General features: G+C 50.2%; 8 protein-coding genes across 8 annotated transcripts; 2 read left to right on the forward strand and 6 right to left on the reverse strand.

Annotated features, from left to right (window-relative positions):
• Positions 1-86: 86 nt before the first annotated feature.
• On the reverse strand, positions 87-1871 carry APUU_70373A (putative ceramide glucosyltransferase; the record flags this gene model as incomplete). Its single annotated transcript, XM_041695239.1, has 2 exons — positions 87-1623; positions 1723-1871. 2 exons carry the CDS (start codon positions 1869-1871, stop codon positions 87-89), a joined length of 1686 nt encoding a protein of 561 aa, XP_041560989.1.
• A 588-nt stretch (positions 1872-2459) lies between these two features.
• Positions 2460-4013, reverse strand: APUU_70374A (H3 histone acetyltransferase RTT109; the record flags this gene model as incomplete). Its single annotated transcript, XM_041695240.1, has 1 exon — positions 2460-4013. One exon carries the CDS (start codon positions 4011-4013, stop codon positions 2460-2462), a length of 1554 nt encoding a protein of 517 aa, XP_041560990.1.
• Positions 4014-4399: 386 nt separating this feature from the next.
• On the reverse strand, positions 4400-5656 carry APUU_70375A (uncharacterized protein; the record flags this gene model as incomplete). The annotated part of the gene is made up of 6 exons (XM_041695241.1): positions 4400-4949; positions 4999-5123; positions 5180-5241; positions 5299-5330; positions 5383-5402; positions 5495-5656. 6 exons carry the CDS (start codon positions 5654-5656, stop codon positions 4400-4402), a joined length of 951 nt encoding a protein of 316 aa, XP_041560991.1.
• Positions 5657-6064: 408 nt separating this feature from the next.
• On the reverse strand, positions 6065-9135 carry APUU_70376A (Hid1 family protein; the record flags this gene model as incomplete). Its single annotated transcript, XM_041695242.1, has 8 exons — positions 6065-6580; positions 6642-7150; positions 7199-7442; positions 7500-7853; positions 7908-8150; positions 8207-8304; positions 8355-8976; positions 9040-9135. 8 exons carry the CDS (start codon positions 9133-9135, stop codon positions 6065-6067), a joined length of 2682 nt encoding a protein of 893 aa, XP_041560992.1.
• Positions 9136-9626: 491 nt separating this feature from the next.
• APUU_70377A (uncharacterized protein) lies at positions 9627-10808 on the reverse strand (the record flags this gene model as incomplete). Its single annotated transcript, XM_041695243.1, has 4 exons — positions 9627-10206; positions 10267-10506; positions 10556-10715; positions 10802-10808. 4 exons carry the CDS (start codon positions 10806-10808, stop codon positions 9627-9629), a joined length of 987 nt encoding a protein of 328 aa, XP_041560993.1.
• Positions 10809-10934: 126 nt separating this feature from the next.
• Positions 10935-12812, forward strand: APUU_70378S (uncharacterized protein; the record flags this gene model as incomplete). Its single annotated transcript, XM_041695244.1, has 4 exons — positions 10935-11472; positions 11544-11917; positions 11989-12651; positions 12717-12812. The coding sequence occupies 4 exons, from the start codon at positions 10935-10937 to the stop codon at positions 12810-12812; spliced, it is 1671 nt and encodes a 556-aa protein (XP_041560994.1).
• Positions 12813-13047: 235 nt separating this feature from the next.
• On the reverse strand, positions 13048-14181 carry APUU_70379A (uncharacterized protein; the record flags this gene model as incomplete). Its single annotated transcript, XM_041695245.1, has 2 exons — positions 13048-14030; positions 14085-14181. 2 exons carry the CDS (start codon positions 14179-14181, stop codon positions 13048-13050), a joined length of 1080 nt encoding a protein of 359 aa, XP_041560995.1.
• A 271-nt stretch (positions 14182-14452) lies between these two features.
• On the forward strand, positions 14453-15277 carry APUU_70380S (mitochondrial 54S ribosomal protein bL19m; the record flags this gene model as incomplete). Its single annotated transcript, XM_041695247.1, has 3 exons — positions 14453-14642; positions 14707-15088; positions 15172-15277. 3 exons carry the CDS (start codon positions 14453-14455, stop codon positions 15275-15277), a joined length of 678 nt encoding a protein of 225 aa, XP_041560996.1.
• Positions 15278-15743: the final 466 nt, after the last annotated feature.

Here is a 15743-nt window from a genome sequence, read left to right on the forward strand (position 1 = left end):
TTCCTATTGGGACCGAAAAGTCTGGTATATAGTATCTATAGACAGTTTATGAATTTCATGCCTCGTTATCATATCTACATCCCTATTCATGCTTTCATTTTCTTCTGCGGTCTGCGTCGACGCTCTGCACTTGATAGAACCGATGTACCTTCGGAGTAGGAGCCTTCGGCTTGGATATCTTGACCACCCTGAATCTCATGTGCCTTCGTATCGAGGCCAATACGGAACTGGCGATCACGCCACGTAACCGTCATGCCTCCCCAGATTGCCCAGAACCAAATTGGGAGAGCGAGTGTTTCTCGTCCGAGCCAGGCGGCAAGCCAGTACCGGAAACGCCGTCTTGTTGTACCCCGGGGAGGACGCACAAACAGTGGCGTGTTCTCATCCCGTTCGACCGTCTTGCCGGAGTGAAGCATTATGTATACTGTCCAATCGATGAGGTTCCATGTTACTATGCTGAGCCCGAAGAACGTGAAGAAGGCTTTCCACGTCGAGAGGTCCTCAGCGATGACCAGCCCTTTATCCTGGAGATACTGAGATAACGCAGTAGTGACACCCCAGGCCCCGTACAGCGAACATAATATTGACTCTGTGCCGGGCTCAACCAAGGTCGCAAGCATCACAATGAATTTTCGAACGCGCAGCCACCGCACTCGTCGCGCTATGTAGGATCGAACGCTCATGTTTGCAATAGGTTGAAAGGCGAGATCTCCGTAAACGAGTGCGTGCTTGCCCAGGTGTTTGCCATGCTCCTTCTCGTCGCGAACCTTGTTCTTCCAAAGCAGATCGCCAATCAAGTGGTCTTCACAGATATTGTCCGAGAAGTAGTCAATGCCTGGATTCAGTTGACGAGAGCTCTTCGGATCCGGAGCAGTAAGATAGTCGAGATGAGAGCGTCGGAACATATTTGACTTGCCAACAATGCATGGTGCAATAAGAACCGTGTTGATAGCGGTATACATCTTGGCATGGGACGAAGAGAGAAACAACTCTTCCAGACGACCGCCCCCCATGGCTAGAGCCCCCGGCGCGCGGCGGCTTTTCCTATCGTCTTCGTTGGCGGCCGCGGCTCCATTCGTCTGCAACAAACGTCGTTCCTCCTTCAAGCTAGCAGCACCGGTAACATCCACAGCAACGGGAAGATGATGTACAAATTTATTCTCTTTGCCTGAAGCTGTACCAAAACCGCACAATTCGTCCACCATGCGCCCGCAGACTCCTTTACCAACCCAGATATTGCAGTCCGCAATCCAAACGATATCGCCCTTTGCCTCCCTGTACGCACGGGTCATGTTTCGGATCTTGGGGTTCGGCCCAAGATTGTACGCGGGTTCATGGTCAGGCTGGAGGAGGGGATCCTCTTCCTCAACATAGACACGCCCATCGACTTGTGGGAAGTCCGCGACCAGCTTCTCTAGGGTTGCGTACGCCGGGTCACTTCGGGAAGACACACAAAGGCATACAGTAAGCTTGTCGCGGGGGTATTCTTGGCGAAACGCAGAGGCCAGGCAGTCGTACAGGTGCGGTTCGACGCCTTTGACCGGTCGAATGATGGTGACATGAGGTGCGTCCGACGCGGTTGCTGAGTGGGATTTCCGAGGGCGTCCAAGACAGTGTTTCCATCTATGAGAGGGAGGCTTAATTAGCACAGCTCGTAAGTACACAATAAGCCGCCGATCCAACTCCAACAACGCGGAATTGGACGGCCAAGGAATGAAATACAATTTATAATATCCCAAAGCGCACACCGTCGTCACCGTGGAATACCAGATCAAGCCTATCCATCCCAGCGCGACCGACCACTGGAGTCCGCCATGACGGGTGGCTGATCCAAAACCGACGGCGTCCGAAATCGACTGAAGCTTTATCATAGGCGTAGGCGATGGGAATAGGACATTCTATGGGCTGGGCGAACTAGAGACGGCGGGGATGGGGGTGGGACAGGTTGTTTGAGAGGGGAAGAGAAAAGAAGAAGAGAAAACAGGACGCGGTCAGCTCCGCGGCATCTGACGCTTTTGTGTTATCCTTTTTTTCGGCGGAACAACAGCGATCATCACTGACTGATTCAATCTTATTATTTCTTATTCCTAGCACTAGCGGCCTATGGAACCATCGGCATCCGGATGCAACGGATCATGTTTGGAATCGGCTCGAGCGCAAATAATAAAACAGCTGGCTGGTGGTTTCGCTTCCATTCGGGGACCCGCTCGCTTTGAGTGAGGCTGGGAGATTGGGCATGTTTGAATCATGCTAGCTATTATTGTTTCCATTAGGGGCATGAGAGTGAAGGAATCGAATGACCCTTGCTCAATACCACTTTCCACCACTATAGTGCCAGAGTAGAGGAAGAACTATCTACTGTCCGGCTTGGCTGAACTACTCATGATCCTTTGTAGATTTGATGGCTTTGATATTGTACAATTGCTACCGATTCGTTATCATTATCGTCGAGTATCGCATCAGGTTTTCTTTTTCTTGCGAATGAGATTGCCCTGTAGAACATTCACTCCAGCATTGTGTATTAACTCTGTAGATCCACTCGGTGCCTGGTCTGATGCTGCGCCTTCGTCCTTTTTCCGTTTCCGAACCAACACAGTATTAGCAAGTGTGTTGGGCGTCTGTTCTGGAACTATTAATTCATCGTTGCGATTCTTTCCCACGACTTGCTGACCGATCCAAAGCTCGTCGGCAAGAGCTGCAACTTTGTCGTTGAACGCCTTCGTGCTGGCAAAGGAGACTTCCTCGTTATAAAAGTCTTGCTCGAGAAGAAAGTTGATTGCCGTTTTGTAATCCTCTTCATTCAACACTGCATGTCCTCGCGCAGCCTGCGGCCAGTAGAATGCACTTCCGTCGTTCGTCCGCTGTGGCCTTGTCTGATCGCTTGGTTGAGAAGCTGACGCCTCGTCGCCAGTTTTTGGAGCGTCCCAGACCTGTGCCTGTTCCGAGGCGTCCGGAGCATCAGAACCCAGCGGCTGAGTCTGTGTCTTCCGCATGTCCTTGGTCTCCGTAAGACCGGCCTTGCTGCTCAGCATTGGATTCGAGTTCACAACACCAGGAGGGTTAATGACAAGCCACAAGAACCCAACCAATCTCCCGGCAGAACACTCCTGACGAAAGGACATCATTTCCCAAAACTGGTCCAAGGACTTCACGCTCCTCCACTGACCGGCCCTTTCCCCACTCGCACTCTCTGGAAGCTCATCGTCCAAATCAATGAGAAAGCGCGTCTTCGGGTCATCCGGGAAGCGAGGCACTAAAGAGCGCGGCGGAGCATCAGGCTTGCTGCACAACTGACGAAGAGGATAGGCATTCAGCCATCGAGGGCGGTCCTTGTCGTCTGATTTGGCTGTGCTAGGGAAGAACCCTCGGGTCTCGAACTTGTCACAGCTAGGTACTATGAGATACGCCGTGGCGGAGCTACGGGTCGACTCTTCGTGCTGCTTCTCCTGCTCCTGGGATCCAGATTCCGGCTCATACTCGCGAAGGATTGGGTCCAGAGAGCGACACCACCATTTGATTAGCCCGCGGTCATCGAGGACATGCTTCTCTGGGTTCTCTATACTCCCTGGAAACAAGTACTGGTTCTGAGACCTGGCGAAGAGGGATACGACCAGCCGAACGCCGGGTCGTTGGTGAGTGTGCACAAGGAAATAGAGAAAAGTATTGGTGACCTTCCTGAGCATTGAGCTCTTCGGGGCAGCTTTGAGTAGATGGAGATGACCCGTAGAATCGGCCTTGGACACAAAGATGGTTGTCAGGTGCGTCGTAGTGTAGACTAACACCTCGATGCCGAAGACAATGACTTCCGCCCCGTCATCCTTGTCAGCCGGGGTGATAGATGTAGACAGAAAGTGGTTCTCGCAAAAGGTGGGTTCGGGCTCTTCGCTTGGAGGCGCAGCGAAGAGAGCATTGGTCGCCGTGGGAGTTGACGAGATGTGGCGGATGGTGACCTTTACATCGGTCGGGAGCCCCTTGGCTAAGAGATCTCCCAGATCAACATCGACCTTGGACATCGCCGCCTGTCAAGTCAAGTCCTGGGTCTGGATTGGATAGCGATCGTGTGGGTTTATCAATGCCTTTTTTCTTTCATTTTGTTTTCTTAAGTTGCCTCCTTTTTGCCCCCCCAGCAACGGTTCCTTTTCACGGGAGTATCACGTGCACTGGACTTGTGTTTCCAGCCTTGCAATTTCCTGTGAATGCGCGCATTTCTCCTCTCCTTTTTGCCTGTTGTTTTGAAAACTGTACAAGAAAGTATTGGTGCACAATTCCGGTTTGGCCTGAGGTTTGGGTGGTTCATTTTGCACCTTAATCTTACAAGTTGGGCTAGCTCAGAAGTACAAGACATTAATATTTTATCTCTGTAGTTATGTCTATATATTACATAGGTTTTACCCGTACTCTAGAAATACTGCGCAGCAGCAGCCAAATCGTCCGCGTTCAGCAACCCGACACCTTCGTTGATGAGAGTGGTCCACAGAGTGTTGCGAGCCCTGATCGGGTACGAAGGAGCGCCCCAGTACCTGGCAAGGATACCCTTCTCTGTCGCGGTAGAGATCTGCGATCGAAGAGTCTCGAGCTGCTTATCGCTCAGTACGCTATCCTTGCCCAGCGTGAGGTCGCCGATGGCTGAGCTGAAATCCCCCGATGCTATGGGCGAGATGTGGGATGTGATCCCAGCATTTTCTGCGTCCCCCAGAGTAGCAAGCTGTGCGTCGTAAAAGTAGTCGCGGTCTGCGACGGGGCCAACCATCTCATAGGGCGTGTTGCCAGTTCCGATCACGGTCACTGGGCCCTTAGTGAGGGTTTCATTGCTCTTAAGGGTTGTCAAATAGCCCTTCTTGCGAAGTGGTTCCAGAGCTTCGATGACGGCCTTGAATGTTTCGGGGCCGGATGTCTTGGAGTCAACCCACAAGTAGAGCGTTTGATCTGTATCGGTATCGAAGACACCACTGTAGAAAAAGTTAGAAGAAGACTTGCTACACTCTGGGTAGCACGCACTTGGTGGTCGGGCCCGTTAGGAATTTGCTCTTGGGGTTCTGACGCTCAAGCACGTCGAGAATGGGGTTGATGTAGAGTGACTCGAATGTGCGCTGGTCAGTTAATGATGACTCGTCGTGGCCAACCTATTTCAACGATTAAACAATGCATTGAAGCAGTGAGTTTGAGGCGCTGGGCTTACATGGAGAGTGCCATTGTATAGCCACACATCAGCTTCAACTGAAATGCAACCTTGCGAGAGAGCTGGCGACGCAGGCTCATCAGTAGTGCTTCACGGCAATGGTAGGGTGTGGAAAATACCCGTGTAAAAAGGTACGTCTCTCCAGTAGTCACTAAAGGTCATTAGTTACCAGCAAATTACTCCGATCGCAGCCAGGGACTCACTTGTGGGAATGAACCGGGATCTATAGAAAAAGGAGGCATTAGAGTTAGCGGCTCATTCCCGGTGCTGGTTCACCCACGGAAACATCTTCCAACCAGACGGGAGTGAACTTACAGGCAGAATCCCCCTTGTGAAGTCGGTGGGATACTTGTATTCCGAGCTTCCGTGGGTGTTCTTCAAGACGCTCTGCAGCTCTGAAGTTCCCTCGACAGCTTCGGTCGGAAACGCAAGGAACAACGCGGAGGCTGCGGCAAGCAGCGACCTGGAGAGGACCATTTTCTCAATTGAATGGCGGTCTTGCAACGCTCTGGAGCGTCCGTCTGTTGAATGCGTGTGATGATGAGAGAAGGTTGAGGTGAGTTTCCCCCAACTTTATGTTTGCTGCGGCATTGGAGCATGCCGAATCGATTGGCTGGAGACGGTCAATCTCCCCGGCGGACTTGGCATGTCAGCAACCATAAAGATGTAAGCATTCGGCCACCTGCGCGGCTTACCACCGTCTCTAGGCCTGGCTAGAGCACGCCAGGGGAATATAATTTCGCGTTATCAGTATGGCATACCGAGCTTACTCTGTAGTGCATAGGTTGATGTACAAGTGCCAATCAATATATACTTCATTATAGACACAAACTAGGTATCTTAAAAAAGAAAAATAACTAAACACAACTATTGCCGCTATTATTTCTAAACCTCCCGAATGGACGGGGGCCCCGAGCTGCTCTGAGAATCCGGCTGCGTGTTGTTTCGTCGCAGGCTCAAGTTTCCGATCCGTTGCACCAGGTTACTTCCAACTGCATCCACGGCACCCTTGGGCGCTAGTAGCGTAGGGCCCTGAACGGCTGCTTCTTGCACTTTAAACAGTTTAATGGATGTCCCATTCCAGACACCTACCGTGCCGGGTGTAGCTCCAGATGCGGTCCCAACAACCATCTCTGAAGAGAAGATGAAGCCCCATACCAACGATTCGTACCAGCCCATCGACAAAGCCGACCACTCAAAAGAATGGACACGAGCAGGCGCAGGCTCCGAGGTGATGCTTTGGATCATTGGGTCTTCCACAAATGACGGGAGATTCGTGATCAGGGTGCGAGTTTCAGCATTTGAGGATGATTGGAACGCTGTCTCGGGAATACTGGGAATGATAGCGGAGATGATCGTAAGGATGGTGTGCAGGGGAAGTTCGGGTAGCCAAGACTCAAGCTAAGGGTTCATTATCAGTATACCGAGGTTCCCATGGTGGAAAGAGGGCATCACTACTTACCCAAGCTGTAGTGGGCGTAAAACCGTTTGAAGGGGGAGAGAACAGAGCCGACATGCTGATTTGACTCGTCATGCTGTTTTGTCTTGAGAACGATGGCTGTCCCGCCGGCATTTTGCCCCGAGCCTTCTCCGACATCCCTCGCAGCTGTAACGGAACACTCTCATCGGCCGTGGATGAGATTGATTGCCTGCGCGAGGTTTGGACTGAAGCTGAGTCTTGTGCTGGTGTATGTTGACCTTCACCCTCATCCTCCGAGTCATCCCCACCGATGGCGAAAGGACTGTTATTCTCCTCTGGGATGCGGCCAAGAGGTGACCGCGCACCAGAAGAAAGGCGCGGATCGTCTTCGGAGGCTGAAAGAACCGGACTGGCGACAGTGTCACGGTTTTCAGCCTTTCTCCGTTCGTTTTGTCGTTCAATCTCTTGCTGGCCACTCTCAAGGGTGAATTCCCGGACTGCTTCAAAGCGTCTTCTGTGCTTGAGAATGGCATATACAAGGAATGGATTTTCTATGCATCATTAGCGGTCTTGACAGATAAGTCTGGATATGGACGTACTTGTGAACTTATGTTCGAGAATGGCATTTATGGATTCGAGAACCGAAGCAAGTAGCGCGTGGTTTGAATCGTTGGCCAATAGAAAGCTGGGAGCTGACATGGATGTAAACAGCTGCAGCAATTTGGAGCATGCCTCCGGGACCAGATGCTCAACATATGGTGCGATGTTATTGATAACGGCAAGAAGAGCTGGGTACACAGCGTTAAGCTTGCCTTTGCTAGTAGTAATCAAGGTGTGGATGGACTATGATGGGTTAGCGGAATCATGGCGTTGATATAGAAGAAGGGGCAAAAGCCATACTATGAGGAGAAAGTCGGCATATGAACCTCGGAACCCGGGTATCCGTATACTCTGTGGCAGGGTTTCTTGGGCTTCAAATTTATTGTTCAAACTCTTCCCAAAAGTAGGCTCAACACTCATTGTTTGCAGAATAAATATGCACATCCGAACCACGCCTTGCTTTGCCGGATCGGACTTATAGGTGATGCTGTAGAAAATACAGAGAATAATAAAGTCGTGAGACCTGTTCGAGTCAATGATAAATGACCTAAACCGCTTGTTGCATTGTAAGGTCTCCCAGAACAGGACAAGCATCTCTGGTGCCCACTTGACCGACTTCTGGCTACCGGGAAGATAAGCCGTCGTTGCTTGCATCTGCGTAAAATATTGTGTGAGTAACCTTACGGCGTTAGAAGTAAATTAACTTACTGGCTGGTTCAAAATTCTGGTCATGCCATCAACTAAGAACTGAAAGTCTTGTGGTCTGTGCAGGCGGCCGAAATAGTGACGGAAGTAGTTTTTGGGAGGGTTCCCACGACCGTCCTCGGGAACAGGGTACAAGAGGAGCACAAGGAGAAACTGGAGACTATAAATCACTAAGATCTGTCTGGGGTCTTTCCATACAACATGATCGTAGGGCACTCTCCACGATGCAGGGTTGTATTTGATTGCCTATTGGAGAGAAGTTGTCAGTCGCCTAACATGCTAGTATGTATTCCAGAACGTACCGTGTTTAGAAGTGAGCATAGAAGTGTCAATACCGCTTGTTTCTCCTGGCAAGTCGTGATGTATGTAATAGCTCTGACACCTTGAACAGGCAGTAAACCTAGATGATGGTTAAGCTAAACCCCTAGTAAGATAGGGATGGTGACTTACTAGAAGACATGTACATTGCCTTTCCAGTAATTGTGAGCAGTAACCGAAGAATTTCGCAGCGGTTGTTTTCGAATTCCCTTGTCGAACCCATAGAAGTGTTGCACCCAACACCACTTTGCCAGATGGAGTACGAAACTTTAGATTTTGCTGACGGCAACGTAGGGATGGTAAAGTCCGTGTAAAAGAGTAGATCCATGAGCGTGTCAATCAACTCTTCTGCCAAAGGCTTCACATCATCATATTCGTTGAGGCGGGGAGACGCTGGGTCCTGCCCCTCTTCCGCTTGCGCTTCATCGAAAAGAACATCTGTAGCCAACTGAGCTTCCCTGGTCCTTTTCCTTCGACGAGTCCAAAAGAACCTCTCCTCCCAGTCTTCTAGATGCTCGGCTTCGTACACGTATGGGAGGAGGCGAGTGAGAATACGAATGCAGTTCAGCGCATCTCGGTCGGGGGCGAGATCCGGGTCTGGGAAGGAAGGATGGTTTTTTAGGGCCGTTAAACGAGAAGTTATGGATAGTAATAATGTTTCGAAGTTTCCTAATGCATTGTCGCGGGTTCGCCGTATGTCCGCTGGGGTAAATAGGCTGAAGACATCCTCCGTGGATTCGGGGAGCTCCCAGAACTACACCTTGGTTGTCAGCAATTCAGGCTTCGACCTGGGCAAATCTGGGTAAGGGCTATTTACTCTGGTCCAGTATGGATCGTCTGCGGGAATCTCCTTCTCCTCCGATAAGCGAAATATTCCCTGTTTGAAGACTAGCTTCGACTCCGAGGCTCCCATCTTAAACCGCCGACGACGCTTAGAGGGCTTTTGACTTCATGCGGGGGACAAATAATCGAAGAGCTTCAAGATAGGAGCGTCTCTTCGAGTGAAACGAGGCGCGAAATGGGCCTGAGAAGATTGGTGTGGCGGTGGATAAAGTAGTGGTGATGTTGGCTTTCTTGGAGTAAGACGGGTGCGGGAACTCGACCTCAAAAGCTGGAGATTGTACCTAGTATCTGGGGCGCCTCCCCGCTAATAAACGAGCACCATTCACGCTACTAGAAACACAGCATTCACTGCGGAATTTACTGAGGAGGCAATCAAGGGATTAATTCTAATTTATTTGTAAAATTTATAAATGGGACCGCATATAAAAACAGCAATGCTGTATGCGCCGCGCATATAATGATCAAAAGCCAAGCCGAAACACCCCTCGAAGCGAAGACCAGAAAACATATTTTACATCATTTCGGGCGTAGTAATGCAGTCGAACAACGAGAACCGCCCACTCAAAGACTACCATTGCTGAGAGACGGACGCCTGCTTCGCTCATACAACCACTTATTGCTTACTCCCAAACTCCCCCTCTTTCCTCCGGCGGGAGAAGGGGTGGCCGGCATAACAATTGACTCTTTGAAAGAAGAACCCCGGTTGAGCGGTGAGGATGAGCCGAAGCTCTGCCTGCGTACATTTTCCCTGCCACCGTTTGCAACCATCTTGTGTAATAGTGGACTGGGAGACGGAGAAAAGGGCGTGCCTGACGAAAACCGAAGGCTTGAGGCGCTCGCACTTGTAGATAACGGTGAGCCAGAGTGGCTGGCTGGACTTGCTGTCCTTGACCCGGAGGATACGCGGTATTTCGGAGGGGTCACGTATGATGTCGTTGGGGCCGAAGAGGATGTTGTTGACGGATCAAGCCCAAGAAGGGTCCGTTGTGTCGGGGTAAGAGGGATGTCGGACATATTATCTTTCGGTCGGAAAAGGGGGTATAATGCGACGAGTATGTTGAGAAGGAAGATTAATTGCATGATAAGTAGCGACAAATCAGCGTATGTGGGAATCTCAGTCTTCGTCTGGATCCAACGAGAGCTGTGGCCACGGCCCAGTCAGGTCAACTAACTTCAAAGCCTGGCATCTGATATCACTTACTAGGATTTGAAGGTAGACCCGAAAGTCCAAGTTGCCAATAAAGCACCGCCATTGCACATGAGTCTTTTGGCGTTGCGATCCCCGAAAGTCCCCGCTTGTTGTCGCCGCACAATCTCATCCAGTTGCGGATGCCGCCATTTTCCGGGTGTCTGCGATTTCTCAGACGCAGGCGTAGATGCAGATGTGGACTTCGGCGTCGAAGGAAGGAAAAGTGACGCCATTGATATTACGAAAAGAAACCTGTTCAAGGTGAGGGTGCATTCAAAGGGAAAGGGCAATGAGAACTTACCTATGAAGAGGAACGCAAAAATTCGCAAAACTTACCTGACCAGATTGAGAAGTATCGCTCAGATTATCCTTCCATTTATAAAGGAGGTTCGTCGAGTCCCTCAGCTGTTTGTCGGCTGGCTGGGCTGTTAGTTGTTGTGGTGCATGCGCACTGAATATCACTGGCAACCAGAGAGACAACAAGCGCCATTGCCGCAAAGTCTTTGCCTAACCGGGCGACGTGCCTTGGCCAACTAGACGCGCTAACCCCACATGACAGTTGCTCAACCGTCTCACGTCATTCAGCACCTCAGTATCTCTAAATCTCACTATATACAAGTCTTACGAAACTAATTGATGCTTAATTGAAACGGCAGTCCTGGTCGTTACATTGTCAAAAAATGGCATCAGGAGCGTCGATACCTGAACAACTGGATGGCTTGCTCAGTGATGTGCTAGCTGACTGGAACGTTTACACCAGCTTAATCGCCGGCGCTATTGTCACCCTCGCCGTCGTTTCTTTTGTTACCTCGAAAGACCCGGAAATCCATCCATTCTTACTTGCTCGCCAATCCACCGCCTTTCCCGTCCGACAACCCGGCGAGTCTGCTGCGTATAGGAGCCTGGAGACCCCGCATGGGTTCCCCCTCAGAGCTGGCCTAAATGTGAAGGATCCCGGGGCGCCGAAGTGGACAAGTGGACGAAATGGCGACCTGCGTGATATATGGAAGGCCGCGCTGCGTGGAAAGGTTGAAGAAAATGGCTCGTCCGGTAAACTGGGCAAGATATTTACAGTGCTCGGAAGACAAGCAATAGAACACTCGTTGGACCAAATCACAGCGGAAATCAATGTGATAGGAAGACGTCTACAATCTGCTAACACGAAAGTTGTCGCTGTTTGTTTGACTGACTCTGTTGAGCTGCTGGCCTCTATCTTCGGTTAGTACTCTTACGACCCAGGTCGTACTTGGTTGCACTTGAGCGAGACCGCAGCTGACAAAGTACATTAGCTGGAGCTTTCTATGGATTCAAGGTCGTCATTGTCCCCCACAACCTCGCTGCCGAGAAATTGTCTGGACTGTTGCAGAAGGCGCAAGCAGATACGCTGATTGCCGAGGCGGGCGGCGTCGACCTGGCCCAGGTGGCTGCGAAAAACAAGCAACTTTCTCATGTTGTGTGGGTTGCGAAAATTGGAAGCAGACATATGGACTGGAATGATGTACCCAAGGAAGTCGAAGGCCGCCTAGATGTGGCTGTATGGCATGAGCTCGTTGATGAGAAGAAAGAATTGACCGGGCTGGAAGTTCCCGAATGGGACCCTAACTCTCAATCTCCTCCTTTGTCCACGCTTTGGGGAGAAGAATTTGTGGAATATAGGCCGGAGGTAAGTTTTTCGATTTATATTTGCTAGATCTTTTCTATTTTATGCTTTACTGACATTCTTTGTTCGGATAGAGTCTGGTGGCAGGTATTGCGGGCTTGATTTACGCCCTGCCTCGGACACAGCGGCTGAACAGTGGGGATTTGGTTCTCTCAATCGATTCTCTTTCGCGGATGTACCCTCTATGCCAGGTTTTGGCCGCTCTTTTCACCAATGCTTCAGTGGCGCTCAATTCTGTTGCTGGAGGAAACGTTGATTTTGCTCTTGCTACCGTTGGAGTATCCCCCACTGTCATTATCGCATCCTCCCGTACGATATCCGAGTACTACGCCAAGTTTATGAAGCCGCACTCTGGATTTTTCTCCTCCGCTGCCCGTTGGTTCCAGGTGCGGTCACTTGACTCTGGGAATATGCCATCTCGGGGATTTTTCAGTCGGCTGGCCACTGTTGGGCCAACTGCAGAGCTTTCCCTTGATAGACTTCGTCTGCTTTGCATTGCGCACCGGGTCGACGAAGGCTCAGAAGTTCGTCTCGATTATGAGCAACTGACCGACCTTAGGGTCCTCACCGGGGCGCGTGTTGTTTATGCTTTGACTGGCCCGGGAGTTGCTGGCGCCATTTCACAGACAAATGTCTTCGACTATCGTCGCTTTCAAGGGCTTAGCCATTTTGGTGCACCCTTGAGCACGGTCGAAATCCATCTCACCAACGTTTCTGAAAATACGGAGCAAGGACAGGTAAGTTTATTTCAGGATACAGTTAACAGTTTGATATCGCACCCATCGCTAATTGCTTTTACTAGCTCACGATTACCGGGCCATCGGTGGTTTCTGGTAGGACGACGTTGCCTGTACAGGCTTGTATTCGGGATGACAATACCTTTGATCTATGCTCTTGAGCATGTATGAACGAACCATGATCTCTTGAAAGTCTACAGCATCTATTTCGGCTTGACTTTGTTTTCTCTATATATGACCCTCCATTGCTTCTATGTGCGATTGTAAGCAGGACCTCGCGTACTCGCTACTTTGAAGCGTCAATAGGACGAATTAAAAACTCTTTGCAGATACAAGTACAGCTTAGTAATTGCTTAAAAAATAATGTACAATCATGACTACACCAAGAACTCAAGCTTAGTTCTGATGCAGTAGCTGGGCCTGTTTAAGGCCGACTGTGGGTTTCTCCTGGACCCGCTTGGGTACCGCTTTCTTGAACTTTGCGATGAGCATCCCAAACTCATTCGTGCGCGTCTTCAATCCTGACGAAATTTGCTTGTTATTCGCAATACCGTCCAGTTGCAAGGCAAGCTTCAAGCCATTGTAAGTTGGCACGAGTTGCTGCAAAAGATGATCGATAGAGTACCAATCCTTCCTTTCTTTACTTAGGTCCTGGGTTTTCCAGCTGGCAAGAAGGCGCTGCGTAAGAGATTCAACTTCACGGACTCCATCAGTGCCGCCTTCACTCAAGGCCTTAGCAGCGCTAAGCTCTAACAAAGTTCCAATGACGAGGGGGTTCTTTTTGGGGTCGTTTTCTAACTCATGGACAGCATGTTCTGGGGCTTCCATCAGAAGAGCAAACGACTTCGCAAGGCCATTGACCTTCACGATGCCGGGCCCAGCAAAGCCATTTCGTTGACCCATCGAATGAAGCTCAAAGAAAAGCCGCTCCACAAGAGAATTGTTCTTAAGTTCGAATCGAGTTGACTTTGATTGTTGGGCGCACTTCAGGAGCTGCCCAAGGCCGTTCGACTCTCCCGCTTTCCGTACCAACCATTCCCAGCGGTTCAGTGAGACATTCCTATTACTCTTGTGGATTCCGGTAAGGAAAGTGGCTAAGTTTGACCAATCTTTCGTTTCATGCATTAGGGAGAGCACACGAATCACGTCCTTCGTTGATGGTAGTGAGAATACGTCGATTGAGCGAAGTTGATAAGATTCTTCATTCGCGCCAATTGGCACGATGACCGGGTGTCCGTTTAATTTATTCGCATTGCGCGGGCGATATATCAGGTTACGTTGGCTGACATTCAGTGCATATGGGATGAACATCTCTTCACGGAACCGGTTGAGGATATGATCGAGTTCGGGGGATGGTGTCGGAGATAATGTGGGAATCGCTGCGTTTCCATTAGCAACATAACTACATGCCAACCGTATAAATAATGCCTTACTTCTTGCTGACCAGCTTCGTTTTTGTGTGAAGTTCAATGATTGCTGGAGTGTGCTTGGGGTCTGGCGAAGGAGCCGGCCAATGGCGTTGGGCGCCATCTTGGAGGGCAGGAGAGCGGCGATGGACTTAATATCGGAGGTTGTACGTTGTTCTGTATAATGATCCCAACGGAGTTTCTTGTGCGACAGTTGGCGGAGCAATAATAATATCGCAGCTGTCGGACTTGTTGGCGGCAGAAAAGTTCCTGGGCGGTGGTTGGCCCAGAGAGGCAATTGAAGTCTTGGCGGAAATTTGGCTCCGCCTTCTCAATAATTGTTCTGCATCGGCAGCAACGGCGCCATCTTCAACCTCACACGCCTCCCCGCAGCCATGGCAAGCTTTGCACAATTGACCCGGCAGCTGGGCTGCATGAGGTCACTGGCTAAATCCCAGCCATTGATTTCATCTCAAGCCAGAACAATATCGACTACATATTCAGCCAAACCGGAGCCCACGCCTCTTCCTACGAGCCTCCCAAAGCAATTCCTCTCTCAAATACCCGATCGATTCAGACCCCACGGTACGCATAAATTTCTGCAGAATTCCCTTCGAAAATATTTACAATGGTCTAACAAACTGTACAGAACCGAAGAAGCTCAAGATCTATCCCCCTCCGCGATCGGCTCGTGCCGCGTGCAAGGATCCTATAGCAGCAGTGACAGAATCTCAGCTAGGGCAACTTGATCCCACAGGGGAACGCAAAGCGCTGTTTGACTACCGGCGAAACCCGCGAAGCGTGAAACCAGGCGATATTTTACGGGTTACCTTCAAAAACGGAGATCCATTTTCTGGAGTTTGCTTGAGCATCAAACTCTGCGGAATCGATTCGTCCTTCTTGTTGCGCAACGAACTCACAAAGGTTGGCATCGAAATGTCAGTTAAGGTTTTCAGCCCGAATGTGGAAAGTGTTGAGATCGTGCAGAGGACAGAGAAGAGGAAGAGAAGAGCCCGCTTGTATTACATGAGGTGCGTATTTTTGTTATATTACCCAGCCCTAGAGGCCCTCAAGCACTTCCTTTCCGAGGATATCGACTGACCTCCGCTCTCAGACAACCCAAGCACGACATGCGCAGTGTCGAGAACATCGTCTCGAACTACCTCCGGCAGAAGTCCGCTGTGACAGGGCAAAGATCCTCCCGCGGGAAGAAGAGGTGATCCGCATATACAGCTGCCATTTGACTTCTTTATTTTCCCCTTGTATTACTACTAGCACATGTACATTGAATCTTGGAATATGATGACACCTTTTCGGAACTTTCCCTTGACCCTGCTAATCCTATAGGAGTATAACCACCGCGCGCGTTCATCGGTATTAAGAGCCATGTACTGGTCGAGCTGCCCTAAACGAAGGCGATTATGAATGCCGATCCGTGGCCCGACTTCTCATTTGTAGCAAGCACGCGTATTTTAATCTATTATATGCCGGGTTTCAAATTCTATCCCTGGCCATTCCATGCATGAGAGGCACATGAAGAGAGTATTGTTGTTACTGCGGAACGAGGCAGCTTTCCCCGCACGACGCCAAACAAGCATCCTGTCAACGCATCACTATCAACAAGTCTCCATCTCCTAGCAGACTCATCGTTGATTAGGCTGGTCAGTCGATTCTCGGTGACTTCTC

Source organism: Aspergillus puulaauensis, chromosome 7 (genome assembly GCF_016861865.1).
Source record: "Aspergillus puulaauensis MK2 DNA, chromosome 7, nearly complete sequence".
NCBI lineage: Eukaryota > Fungi > Ascomycota > Eurotiomycetes > Eurotiales > Aspergillaceae > Aspergillus > Aspergillus puulaauensis.